Here is a 19,346-nt window from a genome sequence, read left to right as displayed (position 1 = left end):
ATTTATTTATTTATTCCATTTTATATTTACACCCCATAGCCCAAGCTCTCCTGGCTTTTCCTCTTCAGTGAAGTCAGGCAGGCTTTCATTGTGGTTCAACTCCTTATTGTTGTTGTTGTTGTTGTTATTATTATTATTGCTATTAATATTAATTAGTACTGCTATTATTAACGTTACTATTGTTGTTTAATAATGGCTGTGATCACAGTGCAGTCAATCAACTCTGAAGCAAGGATCACAAAGCTTTACTCTTATCCTCCTAGCCTCCTAGTTATGGGATGCCAAAGAAAAGGCATCTCTCTGTGCTGCTCCCGCCTCACAGGGATGGTTTGCATTACTGGCTTTGAAACTATCCTTAGCTCACTTCCTTGTGCCCCCAGAAATGCTTGCTGCCTGCCTGCCTGCCTGCCTTCCCCCCCCCCCCCCGGGTGCTGCTGTGGTGGGGCATCTGCCGGGACTGACTCCCCCATACTAGATCTATGGCATATCTCTACCTGGCTCTCTGCCCGCCTGTCCTCCTCCTCTGTGACCGCCTCGCAGGGATGGTTTGCAATGCATGACTTACTGCTGGCTTTGAAACAAACCATCCTTGCCTCACTTCCTTGTGCCCCCAGAAATGCCTGCTGCCTGCCTGCCTGCCTGCCTGCCTGCGTGCCTTCCCCCCCCCCGGGTGCTGCTGTGGTGGGGCATCCACCGGGACTGACTCCCCCATACTAGATCTATGGCATATCTCTTCCTGGCTCTCTGCCCGCCTGTCCTCCACCTCTGTGACCGCCTCGCAGGGATGGTTTGTGTGTGTCTTGCTTTGTCTCAGGGGACAAGTCCTTCCTGCGCTCACTTAGATTTTTGAAGTTCCAAATCAATTTTTCAAGTGTGGAAGAAGATTCATATTTAGGGTTATCTACTCCCCAATTCATGGCATGTTGGGATTTCCTTTGAAATGGCCCCATTGAGCTGTCTGCAGCTTCAAATTCCTGAGATACTGGGGTGTCCGATTTTCAAAAATTCCCCCAAAATCAGGGGAGGCTTGGATTGGCTTGAGACTTGGAATGCATGTGTATACATGAGTGAGGTGACATGGTGCCTAACTTGAGGTTTCTAACATGAAAATTGATGGAGATATTGAAAGGGGTGTGAATTGGGGTTAGGGGTGCTGCGTTAGAGGTTAAAGCCCCCCAAAATCAGGGGGTGATGGAATTTGCTTGAAACTTGCCAGGAATGTGGATGTGCCTGCTTCCAAGTTTTTATCTGTCAAAATGTCAGAGAAAAGTCCATGTCTGAAAATGGGGTGTCCGATTTTCAAAAATTCCCCCAAAATCAGGGGAGGCTTGGATTGGCTTGAGACTTGGAATGCATGTGTATACATGAGTGAGGTGACATGGTGCCTAACTTGAGGTTTCTAACATGAAAATTGATGGAGATATTGAAAGGGGTGTGAATTGGGGTTAGGGGTGCTGCGTTAGAGGTTAAAGCCCCCCAAAATCAGGGGGTGATGGAATTTGCTTGAAACTTGCCAGGAATGTGGATGTGCCTGCTTCCAAGTTTTTATCTGTCAAAATGTCAGAGAAAAGTCCATGTCTGAAAATGGGGTGTCCGATTTTCAAAAATTCCCCCCAAATCAGGGGAGGCTTGGATTGGCTTGAGACTTGGAATGCATGTGTATACATGAGTGAGGTGACATGGTGCCTAACTTGAGGTTTCTAACATGAAAATTGATGGAGATATTGAAAGGGGTGTGAATTGGGGTTAGGGGTGCTGCGTTAGAGGTTAAAGCCCCCCAAAATCAGGGGGTGATGGAATTTGCTTGAAACTTGCCAGGAATGTGGATGTGCCTGCTTCCAAGTTTTTATCTGTCAAAATGTCAGAGAAAAGTCCATGTCTGAAAATGGGGTGTCCGATTTTCAAAAATTCCCCCAAAATCAGGGGAGGCTTGGATTGGCTTGAGGCTTGGCATGCATGTTTATACATGCATGAGGTGTCATGGTGCCTAACTTGAGGTTTCTAATTTGAAAATTGACAGATATCAAAAGGGGTGTGAATTGGGGTTAGGGGTGCTGCGTTAGAGGTTAAAGGCCCCCCCCCCAAAATCAGGTGATGATGGAATTTGCTTGAAACTTGCCAGCAATGTGGATGTGTGTGCTTCCAAGTTTCCAAGCAAAATAGTTTTGGATTCATAGAATCATAGAATAGCAGAGTTGGAAGGGACCTACAAGGCCATCGAGTTCAACCCCCTGCTCAATGCAGGAATCCACCCTAAAGCATCCCTGACAGATCCACTTGTCAATGGAAAAAATATTAAAGACCAATATACAAATGAAACCAGAAGCATTTTTGCTGGGACTTATGATCAACTTAAAGAAAAAGGAGGAACGTTGTTTCTGTATATGACAACAGCTGCCAGACTACTCTATGCGCAATAGTGGGAAAAGGCACAAGTGCCATCAACGGAGGAAGGGCTGGGGAAGGTTTTGGACTTGGCAGAGATGGCAAAACTCACACAACCTCATTTGTACTGGGCTGGAAACCTCTGATAAAGTATAAACACGAGTTGCAAAAGAATGATGTATTTGTTTGTGGATTCTATACATAATCTGTGGCCTTTGTATAACTCTGGGCCTTCTCCGCTGTGGCACCCCGGCTGTGGAAGGAGCTCCCCAGAGAGGTCTACCTGGCGCCTACACTGTACTGCTTTCGTCGCCAGCTGAAGACCTTTTTATTCTCTCAGTATTTTAATGCTTAATTTTAACTTAAGTTTAAATTTTACTGTTCTAACTCTGTATTTTAATCTTATATCAATTTTGCTGCGTGGTTTTATCCTGGTTGTGCTTTTTATACTGTATTTTGTATTTGTGTTTTTAATCTGTTGGTAGTTTTATTATGGTTTTAATTTTTGTGAACCGCCCAGAGAGCTTCAGCTATTGGGTGGTATAAAAATGTAATAAATAAATAAATAAAGTGTAGTTATTGACAGCCTATATGTATGACATGAAGATTGCCTCAAATGGAACATGGCCGTATATGTTTTGTTATGTGTTTTTATTAGATGTGATGTATTATAATGTTAAGTATGTGATGTTCTGTTCTGCTTTATTTCTCCGCTTGTCTTTTTCTTCTTCTTTTCTTTATTTCTTTGTAGAAAATAATAAAATTGTTAAAAACTGAAAGAGAAGTTTTCAGGGGCTGGCAAGGGCTGAAGAGGGTGAATAAACGCAATGGAAGAACGTGAATGATCCACGTGAATCTGCAGTGAATTTAAGAATAAATGTTAATAATAAAGGCATAAGGAGGAGAGGTACCAATAATGTCCAGTGTCCGTCTGTCCCCGCCCCGAGCAGCCCTTTGGGAGCCTCAAACGGGTGGTGAGAATGGGGGGGGGGGGGTGTCTTTCGTGTTGTGAACAGGACAGCTGGGGCAGGGGCGAGTTTCTCAGAGGTGCTCTGTTCTGCAGGCCCCAAGGCACGCTGAGAACTGACGCCCCCTCCCGTCCCCGGGGACACCCCCCCAGTGGACTCACCCCGCCGCCGGTGGGAAAAAGGTCCGTAGATATTTTCGTAGATGTAGCGGCAGAAGGCATCCACCTGGGCCCACTGGTACTGCAGACCCCCCTCCTGGCGGTTCCAGTACTTGGCTGTGGGCTCCCCCAGCGGCGTGACGGCCTCGAAGTCCCCGCGGGCGCTGTCGAAGCGCACGTACTCCTGCCGCCCGTAGAAGTACCTTTCGAGGTAGCGCACCTGCTGCGTCCCGTTGATGAAGCGGCACTCCGCCTTCGCCTGGTACAGGAAATGGGGGGCTGGAGGGGGAGAGAAAGCGCCCCCGAGAGCATCATGAGAAAGAGAAGGAGGGGGTCTGGGCTGGGGGTTTCTCAGGCCATGAGGAGGAGATGGAGGCAGAGTCGTGCCAGCGCCACAAGTTGCCCCCTTGGCCGGGACTCGCCCAGGCTCAAGCCCCGCTGGCACCAACAGCTCATCCCGCCTCCCACCTTTCCAGTTTTAAAGACTCAAGTCTCTAGTCCTCACTGAGCAGGAGAGGGGGGAAAGGCACAATGGCCAAGCAGGCTCTCTCCTGCCCAATCGCCTGCCCAGGAAGGAGCCTGCGCCCGCCTCTCGGTGTTTTGGGTCGATGTGAAGAGTCACAACTTCGACTGTGAGCCATAGAGAGAATTAGACACTCTCTCTCTCTCTCTCTCTCTCTCTCTCTCTCTCTCTCTCTCTCTCTCTCTCTCTCTCACACACACACACACACACACACACACACAGAGTCTAACAACGCGCTTTCGGGTTCCTTACAAAACTCCGCATGGAAAACAACGTCAGAAGTCTCAGAACTTCACCCCTGCTGTCCTCAGGCTGCAGCAGATCCGCCTCCGAAAACTCCCCAGTCTGCGACCCCACAGCCTGCTCTCGTTTTAAATGAAACCCCCCTCCTTTGGGGCAGGGACCCCCCAACGCTCCAGTCCTCTCTGAGGCCCCAGACACACCGCAGAGGCTGCGTTTCCATGGATGATCTCCAGCCAGCGTCTCCCCCCGCGCAGCCCAGGAGAGGATCCGGGACAAGGGAGGAATCTCAGCCAGAGACTCAGCAGGCAAAGACGCCTCCAGAGAAAGAGACGAGGTGGTGTCGCGGCTGGAGTATCGGATTAGGGCCAGACAGGGTGACCGTATGGAAAAGAGGACAGGGCCCCCGTATCTTCAACAGTTGTATAGAAAGGGAATTTCTCCAGGTGCTGCATGCATACAAACGACACCTGCTGAAATTCCCTTTTCTGTACAACTGTTGACGATACGGGGGCCCTGTCCTCGTTTCCATAGGGTCACCCTAATTTAGGAAAGGAACCGAGAATAAAACCACCAAGATCACACACGCCTTAGACAAAGCGATGGTACAACCACACTTGGAATTCTGTGGAAGTCCTCATGGCTATGTGCTCCCTCCCCCTCCCCCTCCTTCCCTCAATTTCAAAGGGTCCTCCAGGGGGCGCCAATCCTTCCTTTCCTTGAAGAAGCCATGAGGGTCAGCAGAAGGGGGGGAGGTCCTGGGGGGGTCCCCATTTCTCTTTGACACCCCCCTCCTTCCTTGCTCCTTCCCTGATCCTCGGGAGCTTCCTGGATCCTTCTCGGACCCTTTTCTCTCCACGGGGTCTTTGGGCTTAAGGAGGGTCTCATCCTCCTCTGTCTCTGCTGCCCCATTGGGAAAGTGAGGGGCAGAAGGGCTCTCTCTCTCTTTCTCTCTCTCATAGAATCATAGAAAAGCAGAGTTGGAAGGGTCCTCTGAGGCCATCAAGTCCAACCCCCTGCTCAATGCAGGAATCCACCCTAAAGCATCCCTGACAGATGCTTGTCCAGCTGCCTCTTGAAGGCCTCTAGTGTGGGAGAGCCCACAACATCCCTAGGTCACTGGTTCCATTGTTGTACTGCTCTAACAGTCAGGAAGTTTTTCCTGATGTCCAGCTGGAATCTGGCTTCCTTTAACTTGAGCCCGTTATTCCGTGTCCTGCACTCTGGGAGGATCGAGAAGAGATCCTGGCCCTCCTCTGTGTGACAACCTTTGAAGTATTTGAAGAGTGCTATCATGTCTCCCCTTAATCTTCTCTTCTCCAGGCTAAACATGCCCAGTTCTTTCAGTCTCTCTTCATGAGGCTTTGTTTCCAGACCCCTGATCATTCTGGTTGCCCTTCTCTGAACAGCTCCAGCTCTGAACTCTCTCTCTCTCTCTCTCCAAGCCCCCTCCCCTCCCTTCCCTTCTCCTCACCTGGTGGGGGCTTCTTCCCTCCTCCAGTTCCAGGGACCATGGAGGATCCCATCAGCAGCACCATCAGCAACAGGAGAAGAGAAACGCACACCATGGCTGCAGCCCCACAAGGGCAGGGAGAGAGAAATCTGCTTTCAGCCCCAGAAGGGAAACTTTTGAGTGTGTGAATACAAGTGGGTTGGGGGACGGACCACTATTTCTGCAAAGTCTCAGAGACGCAGCTCTCCCCTGGCACAGAGAAGCACCAGGGAGCATTCTCCTTTCAGCAGCGTCATCAGTCTCCAGGCAGAAGGTCCCCCGGCTTGTGCAGATGGAGAAGACAGGTTTTGGCTGCAAAAGAAGGCAGAGGAAGGTCTAGGTGTTTTTGTGTGTCTCTTGGGGGAGGCATCCCTGGGAGGCATCACCCTGGGGAAGGAGGGTTGCAGCAGGGAGGGGCCTGGAAAGCCCCTGGCACAGACCCAGCGGGCAGGCAAGGGTAGGAAGGCCAGGCAGGACGAGGCCAGGTGGCAACTGACCTGCGTCCCCAACTCCACACCCCCACTGGCCGAGGAACGTCAAAATCCTCCACCTTTCCCCCATAGTTGTGCATGGATTTACTGAGAGTACTCCATAGTGAACTAAATACACTCTTCACATGCTCAGAGGCACATTTATATTACCACCACCACCACCACATGTTTGAAACAGAGGTGAATGCTCCTATGCAAAAAACGTTTCCAGGCTTTGGCCCAGATTCAGCCCTGTCACCGCTTCTCAGGGGAGCAAGACAGGAACCAGGCATCACAAGCAGCCGGATGGGGACCCAGCGCAGAGGGTGGCTGCCAGAAGGCGACATGGCCCAGATGCTCCACGGAACTGAATGGTGGCCAAGGAGGCCCACCTGGGCTGCCTGTCCCCCCAATGACGCCTCTGGTTCATTCCGTGCAGGACTGTCTTCACAGACGGCCAGGGGCTCTCCAGGGTTTGGGGCAGGTGTTTCGCCCGGCCCCACCTGGAAGTGCAGGTGCTCTTGCCACGGAGCTCAGGCCCCTCCCTTCATAATCGTGGGACCCAATGGGGTCGTTCCCAGGAAGCTGAAGGGGGGGGGGAATTCCGGACAGACACAAGGAAGGACTCACACCCACACACACATGCACACAAACTAGCATCCAGTGAAACAAAGGAATTGGCTACTATAATGCAGAGATGGCCACTGGTATTTAATTTAATTTATTTATTTATTTATTTATTTATTGCATTTCTACATCGCCCAATACCCAAAGCTCTCTGGGCGGTTCACAAAAATTAAAACCAGGTGGACAATTCAAAGTGTAAAGCAAACAACAGTATAAAAACACAGTATCAAAATTGTGACGGAGGGGGCCGAGGCTTCGTGGCGGAGCACCTGCTCTCCTAGGGTGACGGCCACAGAAGACCTCCAGCTGGACAACCATCTGTCAGAGATGCTGTAGGGTGGATCCTGCACTGTGCAGGGGGTTGGACTCGATGGCCTTAAGAGGCCCCTTCCAACTCTACTAGTCTAGGATTCTATGACAGGATCAGAGGCAACAGCAGCAGACGCCTCTCAGCCCCAGATGCTGGGGGGCAGGAGGGGGGCAGCGCTGTGGCCCTCCGGCCCTGCTGTGGGCTCCCCATGGGGGCAACTGGCTGGCCGTGATGGGGGCAAAACCCTGGGCCAGGGAGGCCTCTCCGGTCTGATCCAGCACGGCTCCTCCTGGGTTCTCCTGTTCCTGCTCCTGGGGGGATTCATCCTGTTGGTGCTCCTGATGGTGCCCAGGGCCGATTGAGGCTCTGCAACTGAAACCGACACTGAGAAAAGAGGGTCCACTTTCACGGTGCTGCTGTTACGCTGCTCAGCCAAGGATAAGGCACCGGGGGGGGGGGGGGCGGAGGGGGCTTTCACCTGCTGCGGGCAGGAGCCAGCCTTGGCCCCGTCTGGACCTCCTCGGGCGTCTCGGGAAGGAGAGGCAACAGTGCAAAAGGCCTCTGAGCAAACAAACAAGCCCCCTTTTTCACCGAATCTCTGTTCCCCCCCCCATCAAGCCCCCTGCCTCCACCCTATCCCTGCCCCCCCAGTGGCTTTTCCAGGCAGGCCCACACTTTTCTGAGAACAGCACCCCCACCCCCAGCACCCATTGCCCGTTGCCAGTATCACCCGCTGCCGGCAGGGTCTGGCTGAACGCAGCAAGCCAGGAGGACTTAGAGTGGTGCTGGACGAGCAGAATTCGTCCAAGGAAAGGCTCTGGGGAACAGCCCTCCTGGGCCCCAGGGCCCTTGCCGTTCATGCCAGAGGCATATGTGCTGCCTGAAATGACGCACTCTGCACGGGCTCAGGGGCACTCTCCTTTCCAGCCAGCCTGCAGGTGGAAAGACACCCACTTCCAGGCACTGAGTCCAGACCGTGAAGCTGGCTTCTGACCGAGAACATCGCAGCCCCTTGCAAGGACTGAACCCCAGCGGGAATGAAAGGCCGATGCCGCTCATTCCATTCACCAAGCCTTGACCGAATGAGCTGCTCTGAAGGTCAGACTACACAGAAGGGGAGGGAAGACGAACACACACACGGGGCCCTGGGTCAAGGCAGCCCCCACCCCACCCATTATTTCCAGCTCTCTGGTGACGGAAGCTGCACCTCTGGGCCCCCAGCAACGTCCTTCTTTGCCCAGAGACGCTCCTGGCAGTGGACAAGACGCTGCAGAGGCGCTCAGGTTTCGCTTCCCCACGCGACAAGCCAGGCTCAGCGTTCGTGGAAATGAAACAGAGAAACTGGCCACGATCCAAGCACCTGTGGTCAGCAGAAAGCGAAGCAAAACCTCCTCACAAACCCACTCCAGCGTCCGTCCACCCCCACACTCACACACCCAGAGAACCAACACACACACACACACACACACACCACAGCAGGGGCGTAGAACCACCATTTTCCCTGGAAGGGAGTCCTTAGGACCGAATGTAACGCAATAAGCAGGAGGGGGGGACGGAAAACCCACCAGCCACTCAGTCCCACAGGAAGGAGCGTGCAAGGAATTCTGTGCAACTCCGGAAGCCTACAGCACTGCATCTGCACTGCTGCAGTTCATTTAATTTCTGCGCTGTAGTATCATAACTGCCCTCACTTATATCTACGTCATACCTTGTAACTGCCCCGGAGTTTAACGTCGCCACGGTGGCCACTCTGAGGCTCATCAAGCCTAGGGTGACCCTATGAAAAGGAGGACCGGGCTCCTGTATCTTTAACAGTTGTATTGAAAAGTAGGGGTGTGCACGGACCCCCGCTCCGCTTCTCTTCCAGATCCACGATTTGTGGATCGGGCCGCTTCGCTCCGCCCCCGCACTGCCTATGTCTGCTCCGCTCCGCTGCGGAGCTCCGGATCCGGATCGGAGCTCTGTTTTTTCCCCCCATAGGCTTGCATTAAGCTAAAAAAGTATACAACTTTTTTTCTGTTAAAGTTAGAAACCTCAAGTTTGGCACCATGACACATGCACGCCAAGACTCAAGGCAATCCCATCATCCCCTGATTTTTGGGGAATTTATGAAAATCGGGCACCCCATTCACACCCCTTTCGATAGCTCCGTCAATTTGCACGTTAGAAACCTCAAACTTGCCACCATGATAGCTTATCCAGGGATACACATGCACGCCAAGACTCAAGGCAATCCCATCATCCCCTGATTTTGGGGGAATTTATGAAAATCGGGCACCCCATTCACACCTCTTTCGATAGCTCCGTCAATTTGCACGTTAAAAACCTCAAACTCACCACCATGATAGCTTATCAGGGATACACATGCACGCCAAGACTCAAGGCAGTCCCATCATCCCCTGATTTTGGGGGAATTTATGAAAATCGGGCACCCCATTTGCAGACATGGACTGTTCTCTGACATTTGGACAGATAAAAAAAAGGGGAAGTGGGCACACTCACAGATGCCATCTAGACCCACAATCATGCCAAGGTACAAGGCAATCCCATCATCCCCTGATTTTTGGCGGAGCTTAAACCTGCAGACAGCTCAATGGGGCCATTTCAAAGGAAATCCCAAGATGCCATGAATTGGGGAGTAGAGATCAACCTAAATATGAATCTTCTTCCACACTTGAAAAATGGATTTGGAACTTCCAAAAGTCTAATTGAGCGCAGGAAGGACTTCTCCCTTGAGTCAAAGCCAGACACAAACCATCCCTGCGAGGCGGGCAGGGGAGGAGGAAGGGAAGGCAGGCAGGCAGCAGACATTTCTGGGGGCATAAGGAAGTGAGCCAAGGATAAGCCAGTAATGCATATAAAATGGAATAAATAAATAAATAAATAAATAAATAAATAAATAAATAAAGGAGGGGTGGAATTAAAAGCAGCAGTGTTGCTGAATAAACAACAAGAAGAACTTTTTTAAAAGGCTATATCTGTCTTTTACCAGTAATAGGGGGGAAGGAGTGGACGTAACCAAAGGGGGAATCATCTGCCAATTTGACTGGTACCAGTCTTTTAAGAAGCAAACGCTTACTTCAACTCATGATAGGCATTGCTTCACTGGGTTACTCTTTGGAGGGCTCTGATGGCCCTCCAAGTACAGGAGAGTGAGGGCACGTCCACATGCCCTAGGGGAGCTCATCCCCTTGCACCACATCTATTCAGTTGTTCCCCAAAGTTAGGGTGGGTAGCAGTGCTGTGTTTTTTCTATCTCTTATTATTGGCTTAGTATATGATTTCAGGTTGTGTTTGTGCATTTGGTGGGGCTACTGTTTTAAAAAACACTGGGAAAAGTCCGTTCAGATTAAGAAAGAGAAGTTTCCCAGAATCCCAAGTTACCCATTTCGACTATCCCCTTCTCCAACTTTGGGATCATGTGATCATGACCGGGAGTTGACTCTGCCCCTCAGCAATCAAAAAGGTAATCTTTTTCCCGCCTTTACCCTACTTTTTAAAGAATTCTAGCAAGCGAACCGTACCATGCAGAGAGCTGAGAGTAGGCTCAAAATGACCCTCAGCCATGACTCTCTAAGCACAAGAAGTTTCAGAAAGACAGCTTCCAAAACAACGCAGTTATCCCCTTTTATTTTCCGCAATGCAATCCTATGGGCGAAATGTTTCAAAATGGCGATCGGAGCGGTCCGCGGAAAGAGGATGGCTCCGAAAATGGGCGCTTCTCTTCGCCTTGCTTCTAGGGGTCCGCGGTCCGCTTCTACTCCGCCTCTGGGCAAGGCGGAGCAGACCAATTCGCTTCCGATTCTCTGGTTCTAATCGGAGCGGAGCACATGCCTATTAAAAAGGGAATTACAACAGGTGTCATTTGTGTATATGGAGAACCTGGTGAAATTCCCTCTTCATCACAGCAGTTAAAGCTGCAGGAGCCCTGCCCTCTTTTAAATCTAGTATAGCTCCTGCAGCTTTAACTGTGGTGATGATGAGGGAATTTCATAGAATCATAGAATAGCAGAGTTGGAAGGGGCCTACAAGGCCATTGAGTCCAAACCCCTGCTCAATGCAGGAATCCACCCTAAAGCATCCCTGACAGATGCTTGTCCAGCTGCCTCTTGAATGCCTCTAGTGTGGGAGAGCCCACAACCTCCCTAGGGAACTGATTCCATTGTCGCACTGCTCTAACAGTCAGGAAGTTTTTCCTGATGTCCAGCTGGAATCAGGCTTCCTTTAACTTGAGCCCGTTATTCCGTGTCCTGCATTCTGGGAGGATAGAGAAGAGATCCTGGCCCTCCCCTGTGTGACAGCCTTTTAAGTATTTGAAGAGTGCTCTCATGTCTCCCCTCAATCTTCTCTTCTCCAGGCTAAACATGCCCAGTTCTTTCAGTCTCTCTTCATAGGGCTTTGTTTCCAGACCCCTGATCATCCTGGTTGCCCTCCTCTGAACACGCTCCAGCTTGTCTGCGTACGTCTTGAATTGTGGAGCCCAGAACTGGACACAATACTAGATGAGGCCTAACCAGGGCCAAATAGAGAGGAACCAGTACCTCACGTGATTTGGAAGCCATACTTCTTTTAATGCAGTCCAAAATAGCATATGCCTTTCTTGCAGCCACATCGCACTGTTGGCTCATATTCAGCTTGCAATCTACAACAATTCCAAGATCTTTCTCGTTTGTAGTATTGCTGAGCCAAGTATCCCCCATCTTGTAACTGTGCCATTGGTTTCTAGTTCCAAAATGTAGAACTTGGCATTTATCCCTATTAAATTTCATCCTGTTGTTTTCAGCCCAGCACTCCAGCCTATCAAGATCACTTTGAAGTTTGTTTCTGTCTTCCAGGGTATTAGCTATCCCACCCAATTTGGTGTCATCTGCAAATTTGATCAGCGTTCCCTGCACCTCCTCGTCCAAATCATTAATAAAAATGTTGAAGAGCACTGGGCCCAGGACTGAGCCCTGCGGCACCCCACTCGTTGCCTCTCCCCAGTTTGAGAAGGTTCCATTGATAAGTACTTTTTGAGTCCGATTCTGTAGCCAGCTGTGGATCCACCTAATAGTTGTTCCATCTAGCCCACTTTTAGCTAGTTTGTTAATCAGAATGTCATGGGGCACTTTGTCAAAAGCTTTGCTGAAGTCAAGATATATGACGTCCACAGCATTCCCACAGTCCACAAGGGAGGTTACCCGATCAAAAAATGAGATCAAATTAGTCTGACATGACTTGTTTTTGACAAATCCATGTTGGCTTCTAGTAATCACTGCATTGATTTTAGGGGTGTGCACAGACCCCCTGCTCCGCCCCGCGGGCCGATCTGAAAATTTCGGATCGGCCCGCTCTGCCACTCCTATATGTATCCTTTTTTGTTTTCAGGTCATCCCTAAGCTTTTTGTGGAGCCACATTGGTTTCCGCTGTTGTCTTCTATCTTTTCTCCTTGTTGGAATTGTTTGTAACTGTGCCTTTAAAATTTCCTTTTTTAAATACTCCCACCCATCCTGCACTCCTTTTCTCATTAGGCTCCCTTGCCACGGGACCTTACTTATTATAGTTCTGAGTTTATTAAAATCAGCTTTCCTAAAATCCAGAGTATGTGTATGGCTACGCTCGACTTTTGTCTCCTTCATAATCAAGAATTCAAGTATGACGTTGTCACTTTCCCCCAGAGTTCCCGTAACTGCCACTTTATCCACTAAGTCATCCCTATTGGTCAATATCAAGTCAAGGATTACCGATCCTCTAGCTCCTTCCTCCACTTTCTGTAGGAGAAAGTGATCACCCACACATGTCAGGAATTTCTTGGAAGGGCCGCTTTTGGCAGTATTGGTCTCCCAACAGATATCAGGGTAATTGAAGTCCCCCATCACTACTACATCACATGTGTTTCTCAAAAGTTTCATCCTCGTCTTCTCCTTGATTGGGTGGTCGGTAGTAGACTCCGATTATCATGTTCTTTTTATTCCTTGCCCCATTTATTTTAATCCAGACGCTCTCGATGGGGCTCCCAGTCTGATCCACCTGTATTTCTGTGCAGGGATAGGTATTTAAAACATATAGTGCAACTCCGCCTTCCTTTCTATTTCCTCTGTTCTTTTTGAACAAGTTATATCCTTCAATTGCTATATTCCAGTCACCGGAGTCATCCCACCAAGTATACCTATCAAGTCGTATTTGCCTTCATGTAATAAGAGTTCAAGTTCGTTCTGTTTGTTTCCCATGCTCTGGGCATTAGTATAGAGACATCGAAGACCATGTGTTTTATAGTCTGGCTTTGTTCCTACCTTGTTGCAGACACTATTTTGGGACTCTATTGGAGCCGTTCTCTGTACTGTGGTGCATGGGCCTTCTTCCATTGTTGCCTCCAAGTTTACGTCTCCCAGCCCCGTAAGATTCAGTTTAAAGCCCTCCTGATCAAGTTCTTCATGCTGTGGCCGAACTCATTCTTTCCAGCCCTTGTGAGGTGCAACCCATCCCTTGCCAGCAGTCCATGTTCCAAGTAGCGTAGCCCGTGGTCCCAGAATCCAAAATTCTCACGTTGACACCACCTTTGTAGCCAGTCGTTCATCCGGAGTAATTTTCTTTCCCTTTCTAATCCTCTTCCAAGAATCGGGAGGATGGTTGAAAAAACTACTTGGCCCCCTACGTTCTTCAGTTTCCTTCCCAGCTTCAAAGTCTGAAATGATTTCTTCGTAGCTCTGCTTGGCGACATCATTTGTTCCCACATGGATGAGAAGAAAGGGGTATGTGTCCGTGGGCTTTATGAGTTTCGGTAACCCTTCAGTCACATCTCTAATCTGTGCTCCAGGGAGACAGCACACCTGGCGAGTCCATGGGTCTTCATGACATACTTGGGTTTCAATCCCACGCAGCAGGGAGTCTCCCACAACGACTACTCTTCTCTTCTTCTTGGTTGACCTACCTTCTGCCTCTTGTTCATTGTTGCACGGTGTCTGCTGTACTTCCTCCTCTGCAAACTGTCCTTCAGTCTCATTCTCCAGAAGCTGAAAGCGGTTGCTTAACTCCAATGGCTCCACCGGTGCAGAACGCCCTCTAATTCCTCCTCTCCTAACTGTCACTCTTTTCCAGGGAGTTTCCTCTTCATTTGGCTTTCCTCCCCTCAGCATACTCCACTTCTGCTTCAGCTGGCTGTTGTTCTTCAATCTCATGTGCTTCTTGTTGCTGTTGCAGTTCCACCATTCGGTCTAAGAACTCCTCGTCTTCTCTTATTCTTTGGAGGGTGGACACTCGCCGCTCAAGTCCTCTCACTTTTTCTTCCAAAAGTGCCACCAGCTTGCACTTGTTGCAGGTATATGCCTTGTCTTGGCAGGTGAACCAGGTCACTGCCCCTCCCTCCTAGACCTTCCTGCTGCCCCTCCAACCCCTTCAAAGAGGGCAGCAGGGCCAGGAATCCTATATTGCTCCAGACACACTCCTGCCACTTCCTCAGAGTAGACCTCCCCATCCCACCTGCACCGGACAGGCGCTCCAGCCCTCAGACCTCCCCTCCTTTTCCCAGAGACAAATCCCGTTGGGCTCCAAGACACACACTCAGCTCTTCACAAAAAATTATTTATTTTTTATTTGAATGTTTGTGTCTAATACGAAACCGGAAAACCATTCCTCCCTAATCAAAGTGAAAAGGTATCAATTATCAAAATTTTGGAAACAAAAACACACCCTTTTGCAACCGGGTGCCTTCAAGATGTGCTGTGCTACAAGTCCCATCATGCCCAATGGCTGTTCTGGCTGTGTATGATGGGAGTTGTAGTTCAACACGCTGGGAGGTCTGCAGGCTGCAACAGCACGTAGGAAGCCGCCTTCCACAGAGTCAGGCCCTGATCCGTCTAGTTCACCACTGTCTGCACCAGGAGGAGGGGATGTGGTGCCCTCCGGATGTGATGGACTACAACTCCCATAAGCCCCAGCCACCAGGGGCAGGGATTATGCGAATCATAGTTGAAGACGCCTGGGGGCACTAAAACGCCAACTCCTGGCCCGGCCCGGCCTGGAGCTTCTCCTGGAGGTTCAACCTGGGACCTTCTGCATCCTCAGCAGAGGATCCGGAGAGATCCACGGCCCCTCCTTGAAAAGGGTGTGTGTGATTGTTTTCAGGGCAATTCAGCTCAACCTGGTGATTTCCTGCAACTCAAGCAACGGGCAACAGATGTTTCTTCTTCTCAGTCCATCCACTTAGAACGGAATCCGCTTGCGGGTCTCAGGGATTCAGGATGCCGTTAGGGATGAACTAACTCAGAGAGTGGACCCCGGAGTGATGGTCCTGCCAGGGGAGGAAGAGACCCTGACCAGTTCTCTGCTCCTGATCAGAAATCCAGGGAAGGAGAAGGCTCTTCTCAGCACTTGGCAGGATGAATGCCCCACCCACCCCAAGAGAAAAAACCAGAAAGAAATCAAGAGAAACAGGAACAGGGGCGTCATAGCAGGAGGAGAAAGTCCAGGCTGGGGAGTGTCTTCTTTTTCACCCCCTTCAGTTTTGCATCTTCCAAGGAAAGACGTAGCTATGCAAAGAGTTTCTTTCCTTGCTGGGTCTCAGAGGAGGAAGGTCTAGCGGATGAGGGCTGGGAGGGAAAAGGCAGGAGAGATAAAAACATATATTAAAATACATACATTCATATTTAGATGGAGTGTCAGGAATATTGACTCACCCGGTGTCTCTCCCACCCCCCTTTCACACTACAGCCACTCACTGGCCACCGACTCACATAGAATATACTGATGGACCTTCCAGTCACTCCTGCTATGCAGGGCAGGAAGGGGGGTTGCAGCCAGGTCAGAGGGGGGGCACCACATCAAGCTCCCTGGAGACTCTGCTGCTGACCCAAAGCTTGTCCTATTTCGACAGCTCCAAAGGGAGGCCTCAGAAAGACACGGCTGAAGTAGAAGCACCAGCAAGTTTGATTGTTTTCTTTGAGGGCTGAATTGAGACCAAGGATGTATCTCCCCCCCTTTGGAAGTGTTTGATTCACATGGCCAAACCAGGAAGGCTGCGTTGCCCCAACGTCTTGTGCTTGTGGAGTCTCACTGTGCTTCCTTCGGATACAGGAGAGTTTTGCTCAAAGCCCCCCTTGCATTTCAGTGCCTTTGGGCCCCTCTGACTGACCCCCCCCTTTCTGCATCCTTATACATCTGTCAATTTGGCTTGCAATTAATCTGACCTGTCAGAAGTGTAATTAATCAAGACAATGCCCCATTTGACTGTCATTTCTATTGTTGTTACTGTTGTTGTAGGAACTGCTTTTAGTAGTGGACTTTAAGCTGTGATAGTAATAGTGTTGTTAACCACTTACAAGTTTTACTATATTAAGCGGTATATAAGTACTAATAAACAAGCAAAGGGCATCTGAGGAAGGGGTTTCTGCCCATCCAAGGTTCTGCCAGAACAAATCTGGCAAGTCTTCAAGGTGCCACAAGACGCTTGGTTGTTTCCACCGCAAGAGACCCACAGGGCTGCTGCTCCCAGATGCTGCAGAGGAGCTGCACTCTGGACGTGGGCTTTGCGGGGTCATTTTGAAATATCCGTCAGCTGCTCTGGGTGACTGGTTTTGGAAAGGCAGGATAAAAACCAACACAAAGAATTGGGGGGGGGAGAGGAGGTGTGTGGAGAGGCCTTACCTGCAGGTGGTTGGATGGGTGTTGCTAGAGAGAGAGAGACAGAGAGAGAGAGAGAGAGAGAGGGAGACACAGTTACGTCCATGGAGGGGGGTCGTGTTGTTTACTGGGGGGCCAAGATGCCCCCCTCCCCTCCCAGGCCCTGAAGTGTCTCATAAAGCACAAACCTCCCAGAACTCTTTTCTCTGCCCAACTTAAATCCAGGACTGACCTCTCTTTGGAGGGGGGAGGGGTCTTTCTTCCCTCCCTGCCACTTCCCATGTTCATAACACTTTCAAGGGATCTAAAGCTGACCACAACAACCCTGTAAGGTAAGCCAGTGTTATTATCACCCGTATTGCAGGTGGGGTGGGGGAATGGGGGCTGAGAGTGAGCAGCTGGCCTAAGGCCACCTGCTGAGTTTATGGCAGAGGCGGAATTCGAACTGCGGGTTTCCTGAGACACTGTTCAGTCTTTTAGCCACTGTGCCAGGAGGGGTACAGGGTGCTCACTCTCCCTGGATCAGGGCCCCAACCTTTTCAAAGGGTCTTATCCAGGGGGATCCTGAGGGAGCAGAAGCTGGGAGACGAAGTGGAGAGGGGGGAGGGGGGGCAGCCCCCACCCCAAATCCCTTGCTCCCCTCCCCCACAGAGTTGCTCTGGTGCCACCCATTTCTCCCACACACCTAGACCCCGTTCAGACAACACTTTCGGGAACCAGTAACACCTCACTGGGCTTGTTCTGACGACACACGGAGCCCTGGTTAGGCCTGTAAGGGATGGGTGAATAGTACTGGGAATGGCCTGTCTTTTAATATGTTAAATTTTATTATTATGGTTCCTAGGAACTGGGAGATAAGCGGCCAGCTGCACGGGGGAGTTCCGGCACATCCAGGAACCGCTTGGGGCAAGGTCTGGCCGGCCTTGAGAGAAATTAACATCTCAGGCGGAGGGGTGAAGGATCTTCGTATGGAAAGCCAAGGGAAGTGGGGAAGGAGTTGCAAAAAAGAAACTATAAAGCCTATTCTTTGAAAGGGGTTTTTCTCTGAGCTGGCTGACTCCAAGGTTGGGTGATGTATGAGTTGTAACTTAGTGTCTGGCTTGCTTTTTCTGGGTTCTTATATATATGCATGTTTTAATAGTTTTAGTTGCTAATCCCATGTAACCTACCACTTATCCTGAAATAAAATGGTCTTAAACCTCTAAATTGTGAGCTGTGTGCGTATGTTCTGGGGATCTGTGCAAAATCCAGTGGAAAGGCCAGCTTTGCTGGAGCATACTTCCTTTACATGGTGGGCAGCGCTGGGATTCGACACAGGTCCGGAGGTACAGGACTTCTGCTCCTCGTGCGACACTTGCCAGCGAGTCGGTTTCCCCAGGGATCATCCCAAAGCCCTGCTATATCCCTCACCCATCACGGAGGTGCCGTTTGAAAAGATGGGGGTGGATATTCTGGGTCCCTTCAGCCCAGCTACCCAGTAAGGGAAGAAGTACATTTTGACGTTGGTGGATTATGCTACCCGGTATGTGGAGGCAGTGCTCCTTACGGTTATCTCTGCGCCACAGTTGGCGAAAGCCATGATGACGATTTTTACCCGGGTGGGGGTCCCCAAAGTGTTGGTTCATGATTTGGGGGGAGGTTTTACATCACAACTGCTAAAGGAATTATGGAAGTTGGCGGAAGTACAACAGTGTACCTCCGCGGCCTACCACCATGAGGGAAATGGGCTGGTGGTTTAATCAAACTCTGGGAAGGATGCTGAAAGCGTATGCTACTAAACACACGGCGGATTGGGATCAGGCCCTGCCCTACCTTCTCTTTGCGGCTCGAGACGCTAAGAGCGATAGCTTGGGGTTTTCAGCTAACGAATTGGTCTTCGGGCGGGAGTTAAGAGGCCCGCTTAAATTGTTACGGGAAGGTTGGGAAGGTAGAACCGCCCCTACTCCAGTCTCAGTAGTGGCATACATGCAAAACCTACAAAACTTATTGCAGGAAGTGGGAGAGGCAGCCCAAGAGAACCCGGCTCAGGCTCAACAAACCCAAAAGCGGTGGTACGATCGGAAGGCTAGGCTTCGGGTGTTTCAGGAAGGAGATAAGGTGTTGTTGTTGAAGCCACTGAAGCCGGAAAAGCTAGCAGTTCGGTGGGAAGGGCCCCTGGTTGTGGAAAAGAAGCTAAACGAAGTGAATTATTTGCTGAGGGACCCTGGCCGTCAACGCTGCGCTAAAGTCTATCATGTAAACATGATGAAGCCGTTCCATGAATGAGTGGTGCGCATGTGCCAGGTGGGGAGGGAGCCTTTGAGCGAGGAAGCCAGGTTGGACGTCCTAGCCAGCTACCAGGGAAAAGAGGGGCTAGCCGATATTCAGGTCCCAGAGGAATTGAGCCCCAAGCAGAGGAAGCAGTTGAAGTAGTGTTTAGGAGAATTTAAGGAGTTGCTTTCAGGGTTGCCGGGCCGAACGTCGCTGACTACGCATTCCATTGATACCGGGAAACATCCGCCCATTCAGTCTCCACCTCATCGGCTAAACGGAAAACAGTTAGAGATAGTAAATAAGGAAATTGAGGAGATGTTGG

General features: G+C 50.3%; 2 protein-coding genes across 3 annotated transcripts in view; both read right to left on the bottom strand.

Moving 5' to 3' along the window:
- LOC134396459 (rano class II histocompatibility antigen, A beta chain-like) overlaps positions 1–5,896 on the bottom strand; it is a 51,866-nt gene extending 45,970 nt beyond the window's left edge. Inside the window, exons 1-2 of the mRNA XM_063122981.1 lie at positions 5,749–5,896; positions 3,515–3,790 (exon numbers count right to left, since the gene is read on the bottom strand). Of these exons, the coding sequence (XP_062979051.1) occupies positions 3,515–3,790; positions 5,749–5,842 (370 nt within the window). The 5' untranslated portion in view covers positions 5,843–5,896. The remainder of the gene's footprint in view (positions 1–3,514; positions 3,791–5,748) is intronic.
- Positions 1–19,346, bottom strand: part of LOC134396454 (rano class II histocompatibility antigen, A beta chain-like) — a 116,373-nt gene that overhangs the window by 64,409 nt on the left and 32,618 nt on the right. Inside the window, exons 5-6 of one of the 2 annotated variants that reach the window (XM_063122961.1) lie at positions 16,796–16,819; positions 14,730–15,741 (exon numbers count right to left, since the gene is read on the bottom strand). The exons of the other annotated variant lie outside the window; for it this stretch is intronic. Coding sequence (XP_062979031.1) covers positions 15,728–15,741; positions 16,796–16,819 — 38 coding nt within the window. The 3' untranslated portion in view covers positions 14,730–15,727. Of the gene's footprint in view, positions 1–14,729; positions 15,742–16,795; positions 16,820–19,346 lie in introns of those variants that run through there. 2 annotated transcript variants of the gene reach the window in all.

The sequence above is a fragment of the Elgaria multicarinata genome, chromosome 3 (genome assembly GCF_023053635.1).
Source record: "Elgaria multicarinata webbii isolate HBS135686 ecotype San Diego chromosome 3, rElgMul1.1.pri, whole genome shotgun sequence".
NCBI classification, from domain to species: Eukaryota; Metazoa; Chordata; class Lepidosauria; order Squamata; family Anguidae; genus Elgaria; species Elgaria multicarinata.
The sequence above is the reverse complement of the archived record's forward strand: the minus strand, read 5'-3'. Positions and strand labels throughout refer to the sequence as shown.